Here is a 24,519-nt window from a genome sequence, read left to right on the forward strand (position 1 = left end):
AGGGATGCTGCATGTTCCCGAGCCGCACTTGCACGCAGAGGGAACCTAAAAGTGGACCGGAGCGGAATTACACTTCATCTAATGCAAGGTAGCCTAGCCTATATAATAGACAAACACGTTGTTTCACGGAGCGCCTTAATTGGCGACGATTACGCACGCTAGTTTGCGCTCATTTATGGACGGGGGCTGGTTGAGCAGAACGCATTGCCTTTGCATCTGCGATTGTTATAGCACATTAACACACAGAAGAAGAGCTAATCATTTGGTTTATCCCCACGACACCAGCACACATCATTGTTTAGGTGTTGATCTTGTTACACTGTTATCACAATAACCTCCTTTGTCGTTTTCCCCGCAGCGCTCCAAAACGGACACTTTAGTGACTGAAGGATCGGCGCGCGCTTCATAAAATGATTCAAATCAACGGTGTGACACCATGTCGCATCTCGTCTGATGTTTGACACCTTTGGGGATCGACCTAAGAAACTGGAGGACAGTGAAAGAAAACCGAGAATTCATCCCAAGTCTCCGCTGGCACTTTGTTTTTTTCTACTGGAGTCGGAACAACAGATCACCGTCCAGATGCAGTTTCGACTGTTCTCATTTGCCCTGATCATATTGAACTGTATGGAGTACAGCAACTGTCAGGCGCCGACGTCGCACCGCTGGAGGAGAAACAAAAGAGGTACAAGGGGGTTAGCTATACGGGCAACATCCAGGGGTGAGTGAGAGGCAGAGAGCCATGAGTTTGGATACTGCAGCATGGGTCACGGGAGTCAACGGTTTACAACAATCCCAAACAATGTCGTTCACACATTCTCCAAAAGTCCATCTTGTATATTCGCACAGGGGCACGGAAAGTCAGAATAAAAACTAATGTGAAATAATCAGAATATTGCTAATGAGCTGATTTACGCACAGGTGAGAGCGCTCAATCCAATTGTATAGAGATTGTACATTTTAGGAACGCCTGAGACATTTTACAAATGAAATTAATCTATATTTAAATAGTCACAATTTATTATTTATTTATTGTTACTTGTTAACCTCTTGGAATAATATTTTCTGGATTATGTAATGATTTCACAGACAAGTAGCTAATGCGTAAAATGTGCGCAAAATTGCCTACGCGTGAGACTGCCACGATTAATGTTAAATCTAAAACCGTGTTGCTTCAGTGGATAGACTAGTTGTAGCTAGCTCTCAGACAGACTATTAACGTTATTTCGCGATCTTGTGGCCCCAATAACCTGCCAGACAAAGAGCGCCCGAGACATCTTTAATTAGATCTGACCTGCTTGGATCAGTTGGAACGCAAAAAGCTGCCGGTGCGGATCGGTCTGACTCTGTAGGCTACAGAGCGGTGGCTTATAGGGGCGTATTGTGGGAGTTATTTAATGAATAGATACGGAATCCCCTTCCTTTGACTTATGAAATGCACATCTCCACTCTAACCCCCCCCCCACCACCACCACCACCACCACCTAAGCTGGTTTTAATTGATCTCATAACCACTTTGAACAGTTGGTAGGAAAACCACATAACAATCGCCCATGGGAAGCGCAGGGGTGGGGGGTTCAGCCCCTTTGTAAATACGACTCTATGCTCTGAATGAATGAGGAGACAGTGGGCTTAGGATAGTGGCCCCAAGCAAGTCCCCTTTAGACCTGTGACATGACATAACTCAGGTCCTTAGGGTGGCCAATGTGTGCCACTTGATCCGGAGTGCGCACAGGGACTGAACCAGTCCACACAGTATGGTAGTACAGTGGGATAACTCATAAGTCACATTTTGGAGAGGAAGGCTTGTAAATTGTAAGGCAATCACAGATTTAATCATATGCGCTGCGTGCCAGGGGGAACCTCCACACACTCTACAAGCCCTCCACTGCCCATCTGCAAATAATCAGCCAATCACTGCGGGGTACTGGCAAACACACACACACACACACACACACACGTTTTTCTGCTCTTCTGTGTGTTTTTTTTCTAAGGACTATGTGATCTCAGATACTAGCCTATGTAATATAATTTCCTTAATGGGATCAAACTTTTTTGGAACCGATTACATTTGGATGGTATGGTTTTGGGGGGGTTAAGCAGCAAAAGTCTACAGGTTAATCTTTTATGTGTGTGTGTTTTTTCTGTATGGAGTGTGTGTTGTGTGAGTGTGTGTGTGTGAGTGTTGGGGGTTGGTGGGACCGGTGGGGTTGAGATCTTGAGATCAAGAGGTTAACTTACACATTTGACCCTATAGGAACAGCTTTAGGCTGAGCAATACACATTGTTACTGCAAACTCTATGGACTTCTTAGAGTGGATGTGTCTTGTCAAACTGATCCCACGCAACAACGTACAGGCGAGGCTTTGCCCTTATAGTTATGTTGCATGATGGTGTGGGTTATGTCTGTCTGTCTGTCTGTCTGTCTGTCTGTCTGTCTGTCTGTCTGTCTGTCTGTCTGTCTGTCTGTATGTCTGTCTCTGTGTGTGTGTGTGTGGGGGGGGGGGGGGGGACCTGAACTTAGTTAAGGCCCAAAGTGACATTCTAGCAAGTGGTGGCAGCGGTCCAAGTTTGAGGTATTTGCTTCCTTTATTTATCATGGTTGTATTGAGAGAAGCATGTGTAAGAGATCACTGTTCAATAGGCTCTGAAATGCTTGAATATTTTTCTAGCCCTCAAGGTTCCTGTGACAGCTTTATATACAGTCTGTCTGGCATGCACAGGGAGCTATCCAAACCGTTCAGGAGTGTTGAGTCCCAGACACATTCTAAACTCCGCTCCCCAGACATACCTATTTTATGCATAACAAAACATATACTGCATAATTTAGCAAATGTCTTTGCCTTGTAAATTGTATGTGCATGAAAAAGTTTGGCCGTTGATATATCTACATGACTGGATTACCGAGTGAGGTGTAAGGGACTCCATTATAATTAGGGTACATGTCAAAAGAGAAAAACAGCCATTGCAGGTGACTAGAGCCCACTAGAAACCATTAACATGTTTGAGCGCAGTGGAGATTGGGATCTTCGTGTGGTTTCTGGGCTGATCTTGTCTTGCTTACATACTGCATGGCATGACCCAACCCTCCCATTTGGCTCTGGTAACTCTTTTTTCTTCTTGTTGTTTTTCTTCATATAAAACAGATGACAAAACATATTAAATTTACACCTCCTTACCCCCTATCCTGCCCAGTAGAAACAGGGAAATCATGCCAATGAGCCCTGCTATGATTTCATAGCTAGACTCAAGAGTATTACTTTTCATTTTTATTCTCTGTCTAATGATGCCACCTGCTGACTACATAAAATCAGGCTCAAGTACCAACGCTGCCTGGAGGAGCAGAAAGACACTGTGGGCCCCAAGACATTTAAACAAGCAATAGGTCATAGCAGTCGGAGTAGTGAAAAGTTGCCATGTGATACTGTTAACCCTTCCATTTCTATTCTGCCTGTTCAACATAAAAATCCAAATTTTTTACCTAGAAATTCCCAAACAGGCCACGGCATGTTTAGGATCGTGTTCAGCTGTATTTTATTCAATGTTTGTGTTTCCCAGATATTTTGCATGGCAAACCTGATTAGATGAAACTGGGTGGAGGAGGTAGTGAGGTCAGAAATGTGAGACATTTTGTACCAATGGTGACAGTATAGGTCAGTGTCAAGGGTGTGTGGGCCTTGTTTTTAAGGCTAAAATACAGAAAACAGCCCTGCTGCATAGCCGAATAATGACATTCCTTAAAAGAGGAACACACAGATGAAAATAAAATGTCAATTTCTGATTGATTTTCGAGTGATGCCAACTGAAAGCTAATATCTTGGTATTTAAAGAATGGTTCAGAGGGGAGAAAATGAAGGCGTGGGACGAAACTTGAGATTCTCAGATGTTTCAAGTCTGAGTTTGCTGTGTGGCTTTAGTTTGTTTTATATTGTTGATAACAGAGCTGGGACAACATTATTTGGCAACGTTTGTAAGTAACATGCCGTTTTTGGCAGTTAAAAAATTTGAATGTCATGGTATCTTTGGATGCGGTTGAATAGATTCAGCCGTCAAAGACTCAATGACACAGTGATTCCTCTCTTTCCTGGTTTCTCCCCCCGCCCCCACCTCTCTAAGCCCTGGAAATCAAGCCTGTCTATGTGCTGAAAGCTTACAGAAGGTCCCAGGTTTGTGGGTGTAAGTGTTAATGTTGGATCCCGGTACTCCAGCGCAATATAATATGTTGATGAAGTGCCTAACGGCGAGTAGAGAGAATGCTCCAAGAGGCAGCTTTGAAAAGCAGCCTTGCCACTCTGCCGTTGGAAAATGTGAAAGAGCTCTGCAGATATGGCATGTCTTTTAGCTTTTAACTTTTAGCAAGCACATGATGCCACTCTAATGCGGGTGATGGAGCCCTGCGCTCTGCTGAGTGTCGCTCTTTTCTCCTTTTCTTATTCCACAAAGCTGTAGAACTTAAACAAAAAAAATCCAAAGTAGGTTTCTTCTCAGGCACCGGGTCATCCCACGGATTGATCGCTTTACGGAAATGCTGAAAAGTGATCCGAGGTTGATGGTGGGGAATAGCACTAACACCCGCTCCCACCACACACACCACCCCCAATGTCCTCGCAGTTTGCGCTGCCGAGGAAAGGAGGTGGGGGTGAGGGGGTCAGATCAGCTGGAAGCGGCTGAATGTGAACAGCATCACCTGAGAGGGATTACAGCGAGCCAAGGCCTGACCTGAGCCCGAGCTCCAGCGTCAAGGAACAGAGCTCTGTCTTTTCTCTCCTAGGCCCCATCAGCCAAGCTCCTAGAAGTGTGCACTTGTGTGTGTGTGTTACAGTGTGAGAGAGAGAGAGGATGATACATGGACACATTGCAGGTGCATTTTCCTGATGCATTAATCAAGACATCAGTCCAGAACAATACTCTTCATAACACCCCCCCCCCCCCCTTCCCGTGGACCAATTATAACCGTGACCCGCCCCGGGGGATTATCATGGCCATTAGACTTTAGGGACAATGATTCACTTCTGTGCTGTATTGATAAATCACATTAGTCTGACCCAGCCTTCGAAACTCAATGGAAAGACTAGCTCCTTGTTTGACCTAGTAACCCATGCATGTCGATGGAGGCCCACAGTGCAGCTCCTACTCCGACTCACAGCGGTATCAGATGAAGCCAGTGAAAGGCTCCTCAGTGCACCGATGCCATGCTACACTGCTGCAAACCCCCGGCAGAGGAGAGAACATGCAGTGGCATGAAGTTTCTCCTGGGGAGTCAGACACACACACACAGAGATTCTTTTGGGCCTTACGTGACGCGCCAAGGATGATCCGTCTCTTTCTTTGTTTTCCCCTAGAAAACAATTAGAGGCAATCTCTTCCCCCGTCTCGCCTCCATCCAAAAGACTCAATTGAGCCGAATTAATTTAAATCTGCCCCGATGATTCTTTCCTCTCAGTTGGCGCAGTAAGGTTTGTGAAGTGAGTGAGGCGAGGGAAACGGGGGAGGGGGGGGGGGGGGGGTGGGGGGATGTCGTATTCATCTCTCAGCTCTTCGGGTGTTGTTTGGTGTACGAGCAGAGAGACTGAGCAGGATCCATTTCGCGCGGGCGAGAGAAGCTTGTTTTGTAACACTTCTGCACTTTTCCATCCATCACATCACAGCGGAGAAACAGCCATTATGCGCAGATTTGGACCCTCCTTTATTTCTTTCGGGAAGAATACGCATGGGGATCTTTTCTCCCACCCTCAATCATTGTCATCAGACAATCCCATGTGCTGGCAGAGCTAAATGCCAAACAGATGTTTTTCTTTCAGGCTACATTTTACCACACTGTGAAAGTTCATTTTCGGAAATGTGAAATAAAATGAACTTGTTATAAATGTTATAATACACCCCATATTTCCCCATGATGATAGGAAACTCCAGAGCAGCGCACAAAAAGTCCAGTGTCCCTTCTGAGTGCGAGGGAGATTTTGTAAGCCTCACCTATGCTATTCTCTCAGGAGCTCACTCCCCTGAAGCAATTATACCTTAATATGTTTCCTTATAAAGCTACTAAATATGACCAGCCAATTTGTTCCAATTCTCTCAAGTTTATTGGGCCATAAAAATTCTAATGTGGGAATCATTTCTAAGTGCCACGCATAAAACAACAACACAAAAGAAGCATTTAAAAAAAATGAGTCATACATACGGCTTCACAGGTAGGAGAGCTGCCCAGAGCGGAGATGGAGCCCCTCAGGCTTACACCGAAATGCACTTCCAGACTACTTACCTCACATGACTAATACACACCTCCCAAAGAATCCACTTCCAGACTACTTACCTCACATGACTAATACACACCTCCCAAAGAATCCACTTCCAGACTACTTACCTCTCACATGACTAATACACACCTCCCAAAGAATCCACTTCCAGACTACTTACCTCACATGACTAATACACACCTCCCAAAGAATCCACTTCCAGACTACTTACCTCACATGACTAATACACACCTCCCAAATAATCCACTTCCAGACTACTTACCTCTCATATGACTAATACACACCTCCCAAAGAATCCACTTCCAGACTACTTACCTCTCATATGACTAATACACACCTCCCAAAGAATCCACTTCCAGACTACTTACCTCTCACATGACTAATACACACCTCCCAAATAATCCACTTCCAGACTACTTACCTCTCACATGACTAATACACACCTCCCAAATAATCCACTTCCAGACTACTTACCTCTCACATGACTAATACACACCTCCCAAATAATCCACTTCCAGACTACTTACCTCTCACATGACTAATACACACCTCCCAAAGAATCCACTTCCAGACTACTTACCTCACATGACTAATACACACCTCCCAAAGAATCCACTTCCAGACTACTTACCTCTCACATGACTAATACACACCTCCCAAAGAATCCACTTCCAGACTACTTACCTCACATGACTAATACACACCTCCCAAAGAATCCACTTCCAGACTACTTACCTCACATGACTAATACACACCTCCCAAATAATCCACTTCCAGACTACTTACCTCACATGACTAATACACACCTCCCAAAGAATCCACTTCCAGACTACTTACCTCACATGACTAATACACACCTCCCAAATAATCCACTTCCAGACTACTTACCTCTCATATGACTAATACACACCTCCCAAATAATCCACTTCCAGACTACTTACCTCTCATGACTAATACACACCTCCCAAATAATCCACTTCCAGACTACTTACCTCACATGACTAATACACACCTCCCAAAGAATCCACTTCCAGACTACTTACCTCTCACATGACTAATACACACCTCCCAAAGAATCCACTTCCAGACTACTTACCTCACATGACTAATACACACCTCCCAAAGAATCCACTTCCAGACTACTTACCTCTCACATGACTAATACACACCTCCCAAAGAATCCACTTCCAGACTACTTACCTCACATGACTAATACACACCTCCCAAAGAATCCACTTCCAGACTACTTACCTCACATGACTAATACACACCTCCCAAATAATCCACTTCCAGACTACTTACCTCACATGACTAATACACACCTCCCAAAGAATCCACTTCCAGACTACTTACCTCACATGACTAATACACACCTCCCAAATAATCCACTTCCAGACTACTTACCTCTCATATGACTAATACACACCTCCCAAATAATCCACTTCCAGACTACTTACCTCTCATGACTAATACACACCTCCCAAATAATCCACTTCCAGACTACTTACCTCTCACATGACTAATACACACCTCCCAAAGAATCCACTTCCAGACTACTTACCTCACATGACTAATACACACCTCCCAAATAATCCACTTCCAGACTACTTACCTCTCATATGACTAATACACACCTCCCAAATAATCCACTTCCAGACTACTTACCTCTCATGACTAATACACACCTCCCAAATAATCCACTTCCAGACTACTTACCTCACATGACTAATACACACCTCCCAAAGAATCCACTTTCAGACTACTTACCTCTCATATGACTAATACACACCTCCCAAAGAATCCACTTCCAGACTACTTACCTCTCACATGACTAATACACACCTCCCAAAGAATCCACTTCCAGACTACTTACCTCTCACATGACTAATACACACCTCCCAAAGAATCCACTTCCAGACTACTTACCTCTCATATGACTAATACACACCTCCCAAATAATCCACTTCCAGACTACTTACCTCTCACATGACTAATACACACCTCCCAAAGAATCCACTTCCAGACTACTTACCTCTCACATGACTAATACACACCTCCCAAATAATCCACTTACAGACTACTTACCTCACATGACTAATACACACCTCCCAAAGAATCCACTTCCAGACTACTTACCTCTCACATAACTAATACACACCTCCCAAATAATCCACTTCCAGACTACTTACCTCTCACATGACTAATACACACCTCCCAAAGAATCCACTTCCAGACTACTTACCTCTCACATGACTAATACACACCTCCCAAATAATCCACTTCCAGACTACTTACCTCTCATATGACTAATACACACCTCCCAAATAATCCACTTCCAGACTACTTACCTCTCACATGACTAATACACACCTCCCAAAGAATCCACTTCCAGACTACTTACCTCTCACATGACTAATACACACCTCCCAAAGAATCCACTTCCAGACTACTTACCTCTCATATGACTAATACACACCTCCCAAATAATCCACTTCCAGACTACTTACCTCTCACATAACTAATACACACCTCCCAAATAATCCACTTCCAGACTACTTACCTCTCACATGACTAATACACACCTCCCAAATAATCCACTTCCAGACTACTTACCTCTCACATGACTAATACACACCTCCCAAAGAATCCACTTCCAGACTACTTACCTCTCACATGACTAATACACACCTCCCAAAGAATCCACTTCCAGACTACTTACCTCTCATATGACTAATACACACCTCCCAAATAATCCACTTCCAGACTACTTACCTCACATGACTAATACACACCTCCCAAAGAATCCACTTCCAGACTACTTACCTCTCACATGACTAATACACACCTCCCAAAGAATCCACTTCCAGACTACTTACCTCTCACATGACTAATACACACCTCCCAAATAATCCACTTCCAGACTACTTACCTCTCATATGACTAATACACACCTCCCAAATAATCCACTTCCAGACTACTTACCTCTCACATGACTAATACACACCTCCCAAAGAATCCACTTCCAGACTACTTACCTCTCACATGACTAATACACACCTCCCAAAGAATCCACTTCCAGACTACTTACCTCTCATATGACTAATACACACCTCCCAAATAATCCACTTCCAGACTACTTACCTCTCACATAACTAATACACACCTCCCAAATAATCCACTTCCAGACTACTTACCTCTCACATGACTAATACACACCTCCCAAATAATCCACTTCCAGACTACTTACCTCTCACATGACTAATACACACCTCCCAAAGAATCCACTTCCAGACTACTTACCTCTCACATGACTAATACACACCTCCCAAAGAATCCACTTCCAGACTACTTACCTCTCATATGACTAATACACACCTCCCAAATAATCCACTTCCAGACTACTTACCTCACATGACTAATACACACCTCCCAAAGAATCCACTTCCAGACTACTTACCTCTCACATGACTAATACACACCTCCCAAAGAATCCACTTCCAGACTACTTACCTCACATGACTAATACACACCTCCCAAAGAATCCACTTCCAGACTACTTACCTCTCACATAACTAATACACACCTCCCAAATAATCCACTTCCAGACTACTTACCTCTCACATGACTAATACACACCTCCCAAATAATCCACTTCCAGACTACTTACCTCACATGACTAATACACACCTCCCAAATAATCCACTTCCAGACTACTTACCTCACATGACTAATACACACCTCCCAAATAATCCACTTCCAGACTACTTACCTCTCACATAACTAAATCACACCTCCCAAATAATCCACTTCCAGACTACTTACCTCTCACATAACTAATACACACCTCCCAAATAATCCACTTCCAGACTACTTACCTCACACGACTAATACACACCTCCCAAATAATCCACTTCCAGACTACTTACCTCTCACATGACTAATACACACCTCCCAAAGAATCCACTTCCAGACTACTTACCTCTCACATGACTAATACACACCTCCCAAATAATCCACTTCCAGACTACTTACCTCACACGACTAATACACACCTCCCAAATAATCCACTTCCAGACTACTTACCTCACATGACTAATACACACCTCCCAAAGAATCCACTTCCAGACTACTTACCTCACATGACTAATACACACCTCCCAAAGAATCCACTTCCAGACTATACCTCTCATATGACTAATACACACCTCCCAAAGAATCCACTTCCAGACTACTTACCTCTCACATGACTAATACACACCTCCCAAATAATCCACTTCCAGACTACTTACCTCTCATATGACTAATACACACCTCCCAAAGAATCCACTTCCAGACTACTTACCTCTCACATGACTAATACACACCTCCCAAATAATCCACTTCCAGACTACTTACCTCTCACATAACTAATACACACCTCCCAAATAATCCACTTCCAGACTACTTACCTCTCACATGACTAATACACACCTCCCAAATAATCCACTTACAGACTACTTACCTCTCACATGACTAATACACACCTCCCAAAGAATCCACTTACAGACTACTTACCTCACATGACTAATACACACCTCCCAAATAATCCACTTCCAGACTACTTACCTCACATGACTAATACACACCTCCCAAATAATCCACTTACAGACTACTTACCTCACATGACTAATACACACCTCCCAAATAATCCACTTCCAGACTACTTACCTCACATGACTAATACACACCTCCCAAATAATCCACTTCCAGACTACTTACCTCACATGACTAATACACACCTCCCAAATAATCCACTTCCAGACTACTTACCTCACATGACTAATACACACCTCCCAAATAATCCACTTCCAGACTACTTACCTCACACGACTAATACACACCTCCCAAAGAATCCACTTCCAGACTACTTACCTCACATGACTAATACACACCTCCCAAAGAATCCACTTCCAGACTACTTACCTCACATGACTAATACACACCTCCCAAAGAATCCACTTCCAGACTACTTACCTCACATGACTAATACACACCTCCCAAATAATCCACTTCCAGACTACTTACCTCTCATATGACTAATACACACCTCCCAAATAATCCACTTCCAGACTACTTACCTCTCACATGACTAATACACACCTCCCAAATAATCCACTTCCAGACTACTTACCTCACATGACTAATACACACCTCCCAAATAATCCACTTCCAGACTACTTACCTCACATGACTAATACACACCTCCCAAATAATCCACTTCCAGACTACTTACCTCTCTAATACACACCTCCCAAAGAATTCAGTTCAGAGCTGTTTAGAGCTCATGACGTGGTTACGAGAGGCATCCATCATATTTTTTGCCCCTAGAATCTGATCATTGGAATTGTTGAAAATGACCAATCTCCCATTGTTGGAGAGATTTGATGTCCCATAAAGTGCCTACCTAGAATTTAACCAACACTTTGGCATGCTGGGTAGTAACTGAGCCTATTTGACGGGCCATGAATCTGATAGCCCAGCCTCCACCTGCCCTAGATGTGTAGAAGGGCCATACACATTTGGAGAGCCAGGAAGGATGCTTAAAGTCCCAGTGTTGTGTTTCCACCAAAGGCGACATACTGTATCTGCTCTTGTTTGCCATGTCAGTGTGCGTGCAGACTTGTACCTACTTTGCATCGATCTGCGAGGCCTGGAAATGTGAAACTCAGCAGGTCTCTTGGGAAAATACACCAATGTGTGTTGAAACACACACAAACCTAGGTACTCTCGCACACACTCACGCACGCACACACACACACACACAAACCTAGGTACTCTCGCACACACTCACGCACGCACACACACACACACACACACACACACAAACCTAGGTACTCTCGCACACACTCACGCGCACACACACACACACACACACACACACACACACAAACCTAGGTACTCTCGCACACACTCACGCACGCACACACACACACACACACAAACCTAGGTACTCTCGCACACACACACACACACACACACACACACACACACAGACTCTTCTTCGGCGCTAACGGCTATTTGCATCCATGCCTGAATGGCTGGTGCTGTAACAACGGGGAGGCATGGGGCTGTGATCCACTCCCCCCTCCCCACCCTGCAAACACAAGCCTCCTTTCCCCCTCTCTCTGCTTTTATGGGACCTCTAATTATGCTTACATGCCACATCAAAATAAAGCTCAGCATGCAATGCCTTTGGTATGGAGAGGAAGTGAGCTGGTCACATGTCATAAAGCGTCTCTCTGTGCAGCTCGCCTGTCATTTGCCCGTCTGATATGGACACAGAGAGAGGTCATCATGGTAGGTAGGGGTGGGCGATATGGCAAAAATATCACATCACATATTTTTTTCAGGCAGGATCCCGATCCGCGATCTTATCACGATTCTTTTTCATGTTGGTTAAAGACTATTTTGCAAGTTACTGAACAGTACAATTAGGGCCGAGTGATATGGACCGAAAATCATATCTCTGTATTTTTAGGCTGAATGATGATACATATCTTGGTATTTTGTACAAAGTGGGCTAAATGTTCAGTTGTAAGTACAAAGCTACATGTGAGATGTCACAAGCACTTTTAATGTGCATATAATGACTCAATGGGCAAAGGCAAATAGAACAGCTAGATTCTAGAACATTCTGGTAAGCTCATGAAATTACATCACTTTACTGTAACGCAGACTTTAAGACAACACTTAAATACCATATCACGATATTACGATCTCCAAAGTCTACGACGATACCTATTACCCAGCCCTAGGTCAAGGTAAACATGCTGCTGGACCCTTTTAGTCGCCCGCTGCCTGCCTGATGCACTGTGTCTATCTGTTGAGCCATAGCAAGTACTGATAAGCGCATGCTGAGGACAATAACATGTTGAATACATTTGAAAATACTTTATGAACGTGATGGACACTGGGGTTACGTTGCTAAGAGTCATTTTGCCAATGTTGCCATGCATGAAGCTGTGTAAAAATGCGTCAAAAAATTCAAACAAGCATCAAGTAGTACTGCAAATATCTGAACGCATATTTTGTTGCCCCACCCTGGATGCACCAGAGTCTCAGACTGTAGACAGGCTCTGTTATGGTTCTGTTAGGGTTTTGGCTGAGGTTGGGGTTGGGGTTAATGTTGGTAATTGGGCACCCTTAGACTAAATCAAGACTTGCCTGTGGAATTAGACCTGGACTAGTTGGGACAAGAGCTTTGAATGCTACAATGAGTAAGGCTAAGTTACACTGGATTTAGATTTTTTTTTTGGGTGGGGGGGGGGGGGGGGGGGGGCTGTGTTGAGGCTGGCTTGTTCTTCTATCTCCTCGCTCTCAGGCCTTGTGGTGTGAGGAGGGGAAGGCCTCATGGCAGCCTGCGGAGTGCAGAAGCACCCGGTGTGTTTTTAATCAGGAACAAGGCTGGGAGTCATTACTGGGCCTCGATGCTGAGCTCATTGTCTCTCTGACTCCCTCTGCGGAGGGAGAGATGGAGAGAGAGAGAGAGAGAGAGGGGGGGGGGGGGGGGAGATATAGCGTGCATGTCAGATGTAAAGAGGTCTTAGAGGGTCATCCCCTCTAGATTGATGTGGTCAGAACAGAAGGAAAGTGATGGGAAGAGAGGGTGCAGGGAGTGAAGAGAGGGTGCAGGGAGTGAAGAGAGGGTGCAGGGAGTGAAGAGAGGGTGCAGGGAGTGAAGAGAGGGTGCAGGGAGGAGTGGTGGAAGAATGATTGAATGAGACATACATCCGTCTGTTTTCAGGACAAACCAATAAGATTGGCGATCAATCATGTGATGGAGGCTACAATAAGCAACTTTTTTTTGCCTTGAGGCAGCAAAGTGTATTGCTGGTCCCGCCCTCCATCCCCCTCAGTTGGTCAAGTTCACGCCCCAACACTTGTCACTCATCTGGCAGTGCTTGCTAGCTACACAGAAAACCTACATGTAGCAGACTAGCAGCAGATCTGTCTCGCACTAAACAAGAAGCTCTGGCATCACTTCTCAGCCCTCTTGGCTCCTTCAAACGGCTCCAGTGGGGAGAAACAACAATGATGTTCATCAGGTTTTTGAACAGGACAGGCACATTTTGCTTCCCTTTTTTACTGATTTCCCCCATTGTTGTTGCTGCTTTGGCTTACGTGGCCGCTAGCCTTACCTTGCTAGTCTTTGCTATGTTCAGTCCTAAAATGCATCAATCTTACTAGAATTATACAGAATACAGGAAGCTAGACGTTTTTACCTTCAAAATAAAATAAATGTATTACTTGGTAACAAAAAATCAGAACGGTCGACTCACTACGGGTTAAAGACTTTTCGAAGGGAGCAGATATTCTTCGAGTTTATCTCTGTTCTGTATCTTTCGGATCACACACACAAAAAAACATTACACGTGCATTTACTTTATTTAATTGCCATTATTGCAAAGGTTATACCCGGAAGTTTTCATTTTATACTGCCTGACTTGACGCTACTTGGAATTTGCGGTTCTGCATGTGAATCTTCACAAACGCTGTGTAAACGTTAAATCAAAGGCATGAACGCAAGCAACCACATCCAGGTGGCAGATACCCTACCTAGCGATGACCAATACTGGGAAGCAGGACGACCCTCGTGTCCAAAAATGCTCTATTTTAAATGTGTGTGCTGTGCGAAGCTATGCAGAAATGCAATAAGATCAAAGCCATGAGCATTTCAATCCAGCAACATGTAGCCTGTTGGCTGACGCACACGGAGCAGGTTCGAGCTTCATTTGGAAAAACTGAAACTGCATGATGTTTTTTTTCGCTCGCTCATTCACATCGACTATTTATACAATAATAATCTGTCACACTGGCTTTCTGTCTCTCTCCCCTGCCTCATGCATGGGGGAACTTCTGATACTAGGGCTCGAGGTTGTCTTACCTCCGGATAGTAGGAGGGTCGCGGGAGCGCGCACAGCTCACCAAAATGTGTTCATACATACACCGCCATCCAGATGCCCTCTAGATAACTCCCGAATTCAAAGGCATGTCTGAAAGCGGCTATATAGTGCATGACTGGCCCAGCCCTGTTCACAGTAATATAGTGCATGACTGGCCCAGCCCTGTTCACAGTAATATAGTGCATGACTGGCCCAGCCCTGTTCACAGTAATATAGTGCATGACTGGCCCAGCCCTGTTCACAGTAATATAGTGCATGACTGGCCCAGCCCTGTTCACAGTCACAAGCCTCTTCTAAACATGCAGCCTGGATCATGTCCGGCTAGCCAGAGCAGGATATTTTCCGGTTTTACCTTTCTAAACATGAGGAGTCTGTGTTTAGAAACAGCTGGAAATGGTTCGTATTCTCTCTGCCAGTGGGCGGGGGGAGGGGGTGCGGTAGCATGTATCGATAACAAGAAATGTGATATGGAAACAGCTTTAGCAAATCTTTAACCAAACCTCATTAAAAAACATGTCGTTTTAACGGAGGATCCATTCCGACCATTCAGGCAATAACGAGGGGTGGCAATGTGCCAAAAATGAGCGCTTGCCTTTGTTACATAAAGCCTCCCAGTCAAAATAGTGGTAGCACCGTCGTCAATCACTGTGGGTGATTTATTTTAAAAGTGGCATTAAAGTCATATCTGACTAGCTTTCAATTTATTTCTCCCCACAAAAGTTAGGCTAGGCCTATGTCTCGATATAGGCCGTCAGACAGTCAGCTCCTCTCATCGACATAACCAATAGGCTCCTCTCCGCAGCTGTGTTAGCTTGGATGCTCACAGTCACAACACTGGCTGGCTGCCTCACAATACTTGGCTGCATCCAACTCGAGACAACTTTTCAGACCCTCCTGGAGACAATCTTTCTCAGAAGAGACTAACGTTAGCGACAAATCGGGAGACTTTTTCTGACATGGGATTAACATTATACCAGCAAGCAGCAGTAAGCAGGCAATGACGATAGCAAAGTACCGCAGCTGAAGCACATGGCTAATTAATATGGATGTTAACGTCCATATTAATGCGCAATGACATTGTGTATTGGCGATGTCAAAGGGTGGCGATTGACGATCTGACTGAGGTCAAGATCGCGCAACTCTAGACTATCATCTCCTTGTTGCATTTTTAAACTGGCAGATGGGGGACAAAGAAACGATTCAACTTTTACTTGTTTACTCATAATTTGGCTCTCTTCCAAATAATCCAGCCACGTAACTAACGCTACGTCCATTCATGAAAATAATGATCACTGGGACATTAATGGTTTGTAAAGTGCCATTTAACCACCCGCCCACTCAGACATAACAGCTACATGATCCGGATCATGAGCTGCCAGTGTTAAACAACAGCTGCTTTTCCAATAATGCGGATCCTATACTAGGGGCTCAGATGGTCATGATCCGCACTCGTGGGAGTGCGCATAAGCCGGCTAATTGTTTCTAAACATGCAGGCCGACCGGCTAGGAGCTGGTTATAATCCGGATTCCACTGCATGTTTAGAAGGGGCTATATAGTGCATGACTGGCCCAGCCCTGTTCACAGTAATATAGTTACTGACTATAAGTAACTATAGTCGTGTGGTTGTGGTCTTTGTTGTTGTTTGCCTTGTTGTTGTCTGTGTTGACTTAAGGCCATGTATGTTTTTGTGCTTTGCTCTGGCTGCATGCCACGCAGCCCTGGGACACAGATCCACTCACACGTCTTATAGGAAGAGAAGTGGAGCTGTTGAGGGTAATAATAGTAGGGAGATTTGTATGTTGGATTATGATTTTAACACAACACCTTGTGCTTTGTCACAGAGGACATACATTGTGGGGGATCGTTCCTTTTTTGCATCACCATTAGGGTTTCTTGCTAACCTTGTTTTAGGGGCCAGACAATGAAACAAAACTGTGGTAAAGACAAATGTTGGAGAGAAAGTACAACTGAAAAGAAGGAGAAGTCCATTAACATTTCTCAAATTCCTTCACTTTCCCCCCCTCTAGTTATGCACTTGTATTACATCTTGGCTGACTTCTCCTTAACTGGATATTATTTGATTTGAACCTGGGCCAGGTCTCAGGAGCACCAGCCTTAGCTGTGTAAACAACTGTCACCAGCAGGAGTCATAAGTCATAGGTATCTGTAGGCAGGGGTCACATGTAGTTTACATGTTTACCAGCTAATGGCTTTAGAGATGGTACTGCCTTGGTGCAGTAATGGACAGTAGAGAAGTGTAATGGACAATCTGGAGCTGGTTATTATCATCAATGAACACGAGTGCTCACATGCATATGAATATGAATAGGCGTATTACAGGTTATATTCTTGACGATAGCCCAAAAGGTTGGATGTCTTACAAGGTAAAAGGTCATTGACTGTTTAGAGAAGAGGAGAGAACTCCTGTGGTTGAGTTATTATTGCATAGCTCTTTGGCACATCCAGTGCCTTGGGGCTTTGTTATAACAGCAGTCATTACATGACAAGCCAATTTGCTGCTCATTTGTAGCAGTAAACACTGTAGCGTGTTGGCACCTGCCAGGTACAGCTTGATCTGACTCTGTTGCTTCCATGTAATAATACACAGGGATTTCGTGCCACCCAGGGCTTTGGATCGACGCCCGTCTCCTAATCCAATAGTTCCTTGTATCCCAACATCTAACACCTTAGTTAGATTCTAGTTCACTTGCATACCCAAGCTCACTTTTTTGTGACTGCTGCGCAAAATAGAGCCAATTACATTTCCGCACCCAGAAGCAGTAAGAATGCACACTAGACTCTTAAGCCCCAAACGCATAGGGAGCGTCAGATCCCAGCGTTTGGAAGCCCACCCATTGTTTTAAACGGCCGAACACCAAGAGCACCAAGAGCGTTCTGATGCGCGTCAAACTGCCTTGACGCCCGTACTCCAAACCTGTTTCGATTTTCGAGCGTCAAATGAGGTTCCAGCAGCGACCAAAGCCTCTGAGCTCCCCCCCTCCCTCTCTGCCCCCTTCCATCCCCGTCTCTGTCTCGATAAGTAGTGCTCCTCAAACAAATCTCACAGCAGTTTAAATACAGCAGGCATTAATACGCTACACTAGCAAGACTACAACGTGAGAATAACCTGTTAGTGTTCAGGCAAAGATCAGACTAGAGCAGAGTAGGATAGGCCAGATTAGGCTGTAGACTAGCTAGATACTATGTCCCAGTTAGCTCTGGTTAATGCTTAGAGTAGTCAGTTGTCTGATCTCCCCCCCCCCCCTCTCTTTCTCTTTCCCCCGCTCCTTTCCCTTCTTCCCCCTCCTGTTCCCCACTCTCCCACATTTCCCACTCCCCCCCCCCCGCACCCTCTCCTTCCATGCTCTTCCCTCCCCCGCCGCCCCTTCCCACGTTCCCCCTGCTCTCCCTCCCCTGCACCCTCCCACCTCTCCTTCTCTGTTCTCTCCTCCTCCCTGTCCTCTCCCCTCTCTCACATTCCCCCTGCACTCCTTCCCCTGCACCCCCCCACCTCTCTTTCTCTGCTCTCTCCTCCCCTCTGTCCTCTCGGGGGGGGGGGGGGAGGAGGGGGCGGAGAGGTCTGTTCCCTCCCCCGCCTCCTCCTCCCGCGATCCCCCTGCACCCTCCCACCTCTCCTTCTCTGTTCTCTCCTCCTCTCCCCCTGCACTCCTTCCCCTGCACCCTCCCACCTCTCCTTCTCTCCTCCTCCACATTCCTATCTTCTCCCCACCTCCCCCCTCTCCTCCGTCTATATTGCTCATTCTCTCCCCACCTCCTCCCTCCCCCTGCTCTCTTCTCCCCCACACCTCCCCTCCCTTCCCCTCTCCTGCTCTCTCCTCTTGCTCCTCCCCACCTCCTATACCCTCCCCACCCCATCACTCTCTCACATTCCCCCTGCTATTCTCCCTTCTCCTGCGCTCTCCTCTGCTCTCCCCTCATTCCTATATTTCTATATTATCAATTGTTCAAATGTTATCTTTATTCTGTATATTCTTGTTACTGTTGTGTCAGCTAGAATTAGCTAGACATACTTTCTGTGAAGCCCTCTGAGACATGCTTGTGAATTAGGGCTATATAAATAAACTTGACTTGACTTGACTTGAATAAGGTTCTAAACACATCGGCTAGCAAAACATAGCCTATCCCTGGATGTCATGAAGAGATTAGAATAAGTTTGGACAGAATTGCATAATTTCCCCGCGCAGCGCTGCCTTTTTTCTCTCCCCCTCTGCACGGCAGACCGACAGACAGGTAGGATGATCCAACAGCCTCTATCCTAAGCTTGCCCAGAATGACGTGCTGAACAAAAGGCTATATTTCCCGCTGCAAAGTCGATCTCTGAGAAGAATACTAGAGGAATAAATGCATTCGGAACATATTGATCCAGAGCAGAGAATTGTAGCCTATTTTGTAGCCTACCTTTCCTCTGCAGTAGGCAGCAGCACTGTGCTCCAAACCGCGCCCGAGCTTCTCCCCATGTTTAGAAAGTGATTAAGCGGTTTATTGAGTCATGTCTAGCAGGGTAACTGCGGCGGATAGTTGGACCTGATTCTACGGTTTTAATCCGCAGTTCATGTTTAGAAGAGGCTTATGACAGGGGCTCAAAACTACAGTACAACAACTTTTTTTAATCGGTCAATTGTGCCTGATTACATATAAATTAGTGGTCTTTCCCCCCAAATAGTGATGGTTCTGTCATTCTGTGGTGTATACATTTCAGATCTGATGCTTGCAGTGCACTATAGGGGCAGATCTTGACGCACGTCAAATGACACCCGTCAAGATTAGCTCCCTGTGCGTGTATGCATGCAATTAATTATCCAGTCAGTCAATCATGTGGCAGACTCCATTGTAAGATGACGTCCCTCTTGCGGCGAGAGGGGGGCATCTGTTTAGCTAGGATAGAGAATCCCCCCCCCCCTTCCCCCCGTGGGGGATTCTTCAGGAGTCAAGACTCGTTGGTGGCGGTCGGACTGGGGAGGTGGGTGGGGCGAAACGAGAGCTCAGTGGGGACAACCGAGATGCCAGCTGCTACTATGAGCTATGGCCAGAGAGGAAGGTGAGCTAAGATCTTTGCTATATATACTAGGATGAAACTGGCGACGACTAACGTCATAACTGACGTCATACGTCATAACTGACGTCATACTTGACCGACGTCACGGGCTGATCAGATATGAGAATATGGAATATGGAGGTCGGTCTACGTGGGTTGAAATTCAGTCTGCGACCACGAGAGACTTAATTTAAGATTAAGACAAAAAATAACAACAGGGGGAAAAAAATCTGAAATCACGAAAAGTCACGTGACTGTTGAGCTCTATATTGGCAAATAAAAACAGTGGCCCTGCCTCCGGCCTGGCCACCAATAATAATAATAATAATAATAATAATAATAATACATATTCAGGAATACATGGAAACATAGAAGGAAGGGGAGGGAGCGTGTGGGAATAAGAGAGGGAAGTGGAGAGAGGGAGTGTCTATTCATATTCCTGTACTTTGAAGCATTGATCCCATGCCTCCCTCAGATGGGCACCACAGAGAAATGTAGACTCCTGGGGGCTCAGTTAGGCTTTTAGAGCCAACTCCAGCTGGTTCCTGATAAGAAGCCCAGGCAGTGCCAGGCACTCAGGTTCAGTTCTGTTAAGAAGCCCAGGCAGTGCCAGGCACTCAGGTTCAGTTCTGTTAAGAAGCCCAGTCAGTGCCAGGCACTCAGGTTCAGTTCTGTTAAGAAGCCCAGGCAGTGCCAGGCACTCGGGTTCAGTTCTGTTAAGAAGCCCAGTCAGTGCCAGGCACTCAGGTTCAGTTCTGTTAAGAAGCCCAGGCAGTGCCAGGCACTCAGGTTCAGTTCTGTGATGTGGCCCAGACACCTGCAGGAGGAGGAGACTCTCAGCTGGATAGATCCTACAATATCTGACTTCTACCTCTAACCACCATTCCATCTCTGCAATCTATCGATTTGTATTTGTTTTGTATTTGTATGCATTCTTGTTATTTAGTTTTGTTTACTGTTTTACTTTTCTATGTATTGTAAAGCGTCTTTGAGTTCCCCAGAAAAGCGCTATATAAAACTTATGTATTATTATTATTATTATTATTATCCATCTCAATAAACTGTACATTACAGGCCTGCTAAATCCCTCAGATGAACTCCTCTGTAAATATGACTTCAAAGTCTTACTGAATACTTTGTGTGCAGGTGTATAGCGCAGGTTCTCTCTCCATGATCCAAAGTTGGTCCTTAGTTTGTTAGTAACTCAAATCAGTTTTTAAAGGACAGCCATATGACTTCTTGATTGTGACCTTTTGTTCCTTTACTTGCCATTGGTTCAGCAGAAAGTTACACTGATCTTGTATCTTGCATAGTTCAATTCCAGTCCTTTCTGTTATACTAATTGCATTAATTGTAAATGACAATAGGTCTGTTTGTTTCCATTTATGGATTACGAATAGGGTTAGACTGATATATTGGGCCGATATTGGTCTTTTATTACTAATCGGATATTTGCGAGCCATTGTCATCCACCTCAAATATAATGGAGGTAATGCAATATACTTCTGGGAGAAACACCGAATTTTCGAACAATAATAATGATCCGTGCAATATAATGCCTGCCGGCAGCTTAATTCAGAATTAATGGTATCATACAAACCTGAGCTAAATTATTTGCTTAAATAGTTTAACCATCTAATCACTACAATGGACCACTAAGGGAATATCCATTAATCTCATAGGAAACAGACTTCATTTAAACAAGCAAGATAGTCTCCTGTGAAAGATCTAATGTAGATATTGGATCCAGCCCAGGTTTTTGGGGGAAGAAGGAGGCTTTGATGTTTGGTGTTTCTGTGGCAGGCACCATGTGTGAAAGCGAGACCGGGTCGTTGCCATCTCTCTCCTGTGGAGCACTCCACTTTTGACCCTGGCCATCACCTCAGATCTCCCTGTGGGCCGCAGAGGGCAGGGAGGGGTGTGAGTTTGTGTCTTGTTAAAGGGTTAGGAGGGCAGGGAGGGGTGTGAGTTTGTGTCTTGTTAAAGGGTTAGGAGGGCAGAGAGGGGTGTGCGTTTGTGTCTTGTTAAAGGGTTAGGAGGGCAGGGAGGGGTGTGAGTTTGTGTCTTGTTAAAGGGTTAGGAGGGCAAAGAGGTGTGTGAGTTTGTCTCTTGTTAAAGGGTTAGGAGGGCAGAGAGGGGTGTGAGTTTGTCTCTTGTTAAAGGGTTAGGAGGGCAGGGAGGGGTGTGAGTTTGTGTCTTGTTAAAGGGTTAGGAGGGCAGGGAGGTGTGAGTTTGTGTCTTGTTAAAGGGTTAGGAGGGCAGAGAGGTGTGAGTTTGTCTCTTGTTAAAGGGTTAGGAGGGCAGGGAGGTGTGAGTTTGTCTCTTGTTAAAGGGTTAGGAGGGCAGGGAGGTGTGAGTTTGTGTCTTGTTAAAGGGTTAGGAGGGCAGGGAGGGGTGTGAGTTTGTGTCTTGTTAAAGGGTTAGGAGGGCAGAGAGGGGTGTGAGTTTGTGTCTTGTTAAAGGGTTAGGAGGGCAGAGAGGGGTGTGAGTTTGTGTCTTGTTAAAGGGTTAGGAGGGCAGAGAGGGGTGTGAGTTTGTGTCTTGTTAAAGGGTTAGGAGGGCAGAGAGGGGTGTGAGTTTGTGTCTTGTTAAAGGGTTAGGAGGGCAGAGAGGGGTGTGCGTTTGTGTCTTGTTAAAGGGTTAGGAGGGCAGGGAGGGGTGTGAGTTTGTCTCTTGTTAAAGGGTTAGGAGGGCAAAGAGGTGTGTGAGTTTGTCTCTTGTTAAAGGGTTAGGAGGGCAGAGAGGGGTGTGAGTTTGTGTCTTGTTAAAGGGTTAGGAGGGCAGAGAGGGGTGTGAGTTTGTGTCTTGTTAAAGGGTTAGGAGGGCAGAGAGGGGTGTGAGTTTGTGTCTTGTTAAAGGGTTAGGAGGGCAGAGAGGGGTGTGAGTTTGTGTCTTGTTAAAGGGTTAGGAGGGCAGAGAGGGGTGTGAGTTTGTCTCTTGTTAAAGGGTTAGGAGGGCAGAGAGGGGTGTGAGTTTGTGTCTTGTTAAAGGGTTAGGAGGGCAGGGAGGGGTGTGAGTTTGTGTCTTGTTAAAGGGTTAGGAGGGCAGGGAGGTGTGAGTTTGTGTCTTGTTAAAGGGTTAGGAGGGCAGGGAGGGGTGTGAGTTTGTGTCTTGTTAAAGGGTTAGGAGGGCAGGGAGGGGTGTGAGTTTGTGTCTTGTTAAAGGGTTAGGAGGGCAGGGAGGGGTGTGAGTTTGTGTCTTGTTAAAGGGTTAGGAGGGCAGGGAGGTGTGAGTTTGTCTCTTGTTAAAGGGTTAGGAGGGCAGGGAGGTGTGAGTTTGTGTCTTGTTAAAGGGTTAGGAGGGCAGGGAGGGGTGTGAGTTTGTGTCTTGTTAAAGGGTTAGGAGGGCAGGGAGGTGTGAGTTTGTCTCTTGTTAAAGGGTTAGGAGGGCAGGGAGGGGTGTGAGTTTGTGTCTTGTTAAAGGGTTAGGAGGGCAGGGAGGGGTGTGAGTTTGTGTCTTGTTAAAGGGTTAGGAGGGCAGGGAGGGGTGTGAGTTTGTGTCTTGTTAAAGGGTTAGGAGGGCAGAGAGGGGTGTGAGTTTGTGTCTTGTTAAAGGGTTAGGAGGGCAGGGAGGTGTGAGTTTGTCTCTTGTTAAAGGGTTAGGAGGGCAGGGAGGTGTGAGTTTGTGTCTTGTTAAAGGGTTAGGAGGGCAGGGAGGGGTGTGAGTTTGTGTCTTGTTAAAGGGTTAGGAGGGCAGGGAGGGGTGTGAGTTTGTCTCTTGTTAAAGGGTTAGGAGGGCAGAGAGGGGTGTGAGTTTGTGTCTTGTTAAAGGGTTAGGAGGGCAGGGAGGGGTGTGAGTTTGTGTCTTGTTAAAGGGTTAGGAGGGCAGGGAGGGGTGTGAGTTTGTGTCTTGTTAAAGGGTTAGGAGGGCAGGGAGGGGTGTGAGTTTGTCTCTTGTTAAAGGGTTAGGAGGGCAGGGAGGTGTGAGTTTGTGTCTTGTTAAAGGGTTAGGAGGGCAGAGAGGGGTGTGAGTTTGTGTCTTGTTAAAGGGTTAGGAGGGCAGGGAGGGGTGTGAGTTTGTGTCTTGTTAAAGGGTTAGGAGGGCAGGGAGGGGTGTGAGTTTGTGTCTTGTTAAAGGGTTAGGAGGGCAGGGAGGGGTGTGAGTTTGTGTCTTGTTAAAGGGTTAGGAGGGCAGAGAGGGGTGTGAGTTTGTGTCTTGTTAAAGGGTTAGGAGGGCAGGGAGGGGTGTGAGTTTGTGTCTTGTTAAAGGGTTAGGAGAGCAGAGAGGGGTGTGAGTTTGTGTCTTGTTAAAGGGTTAGGAGGG

At 45.5% G+C, this 24,519-nt stretch overlaps 1 protein-coding gene across 1 annotated transcript in view; it reads left to right on the forward strand.

Moving 5' to 3' along the window:
* Positions 1-24,519, forward strand: part of rspo2 (R-spondin 2) — a gene marked incomplete at its 3' end in the record, with an annotated part of 101,212 nt that continues 76,693 nt past the window's right edge. Inside the window, exons 1-2 of the mRNA XM_083648950.1 lie at positions 1-88; positions 359-685. Of these exons, the coding sequence (XP_083505076.1) occupies positions 454-685 (232 nt within the window). The 5' untranslated portion in view covers positions 1-88; positions 359-453. The remainder of the gene's footprint in view (positions 89-358; positions 686-24,519) is intronic.

The sequence above is a fragment of the Poromitra crassiceps genome, assembly GCF_964638095.1.
Source record: "Poromitra crassiceps genome assembly, chromosome: 1".
NCBI lineage: Eukaryota > Metazoa > Chordata > Actinopteri > Beryciformes > Melamphaidae > Poromitra > Poromitra crassiceps.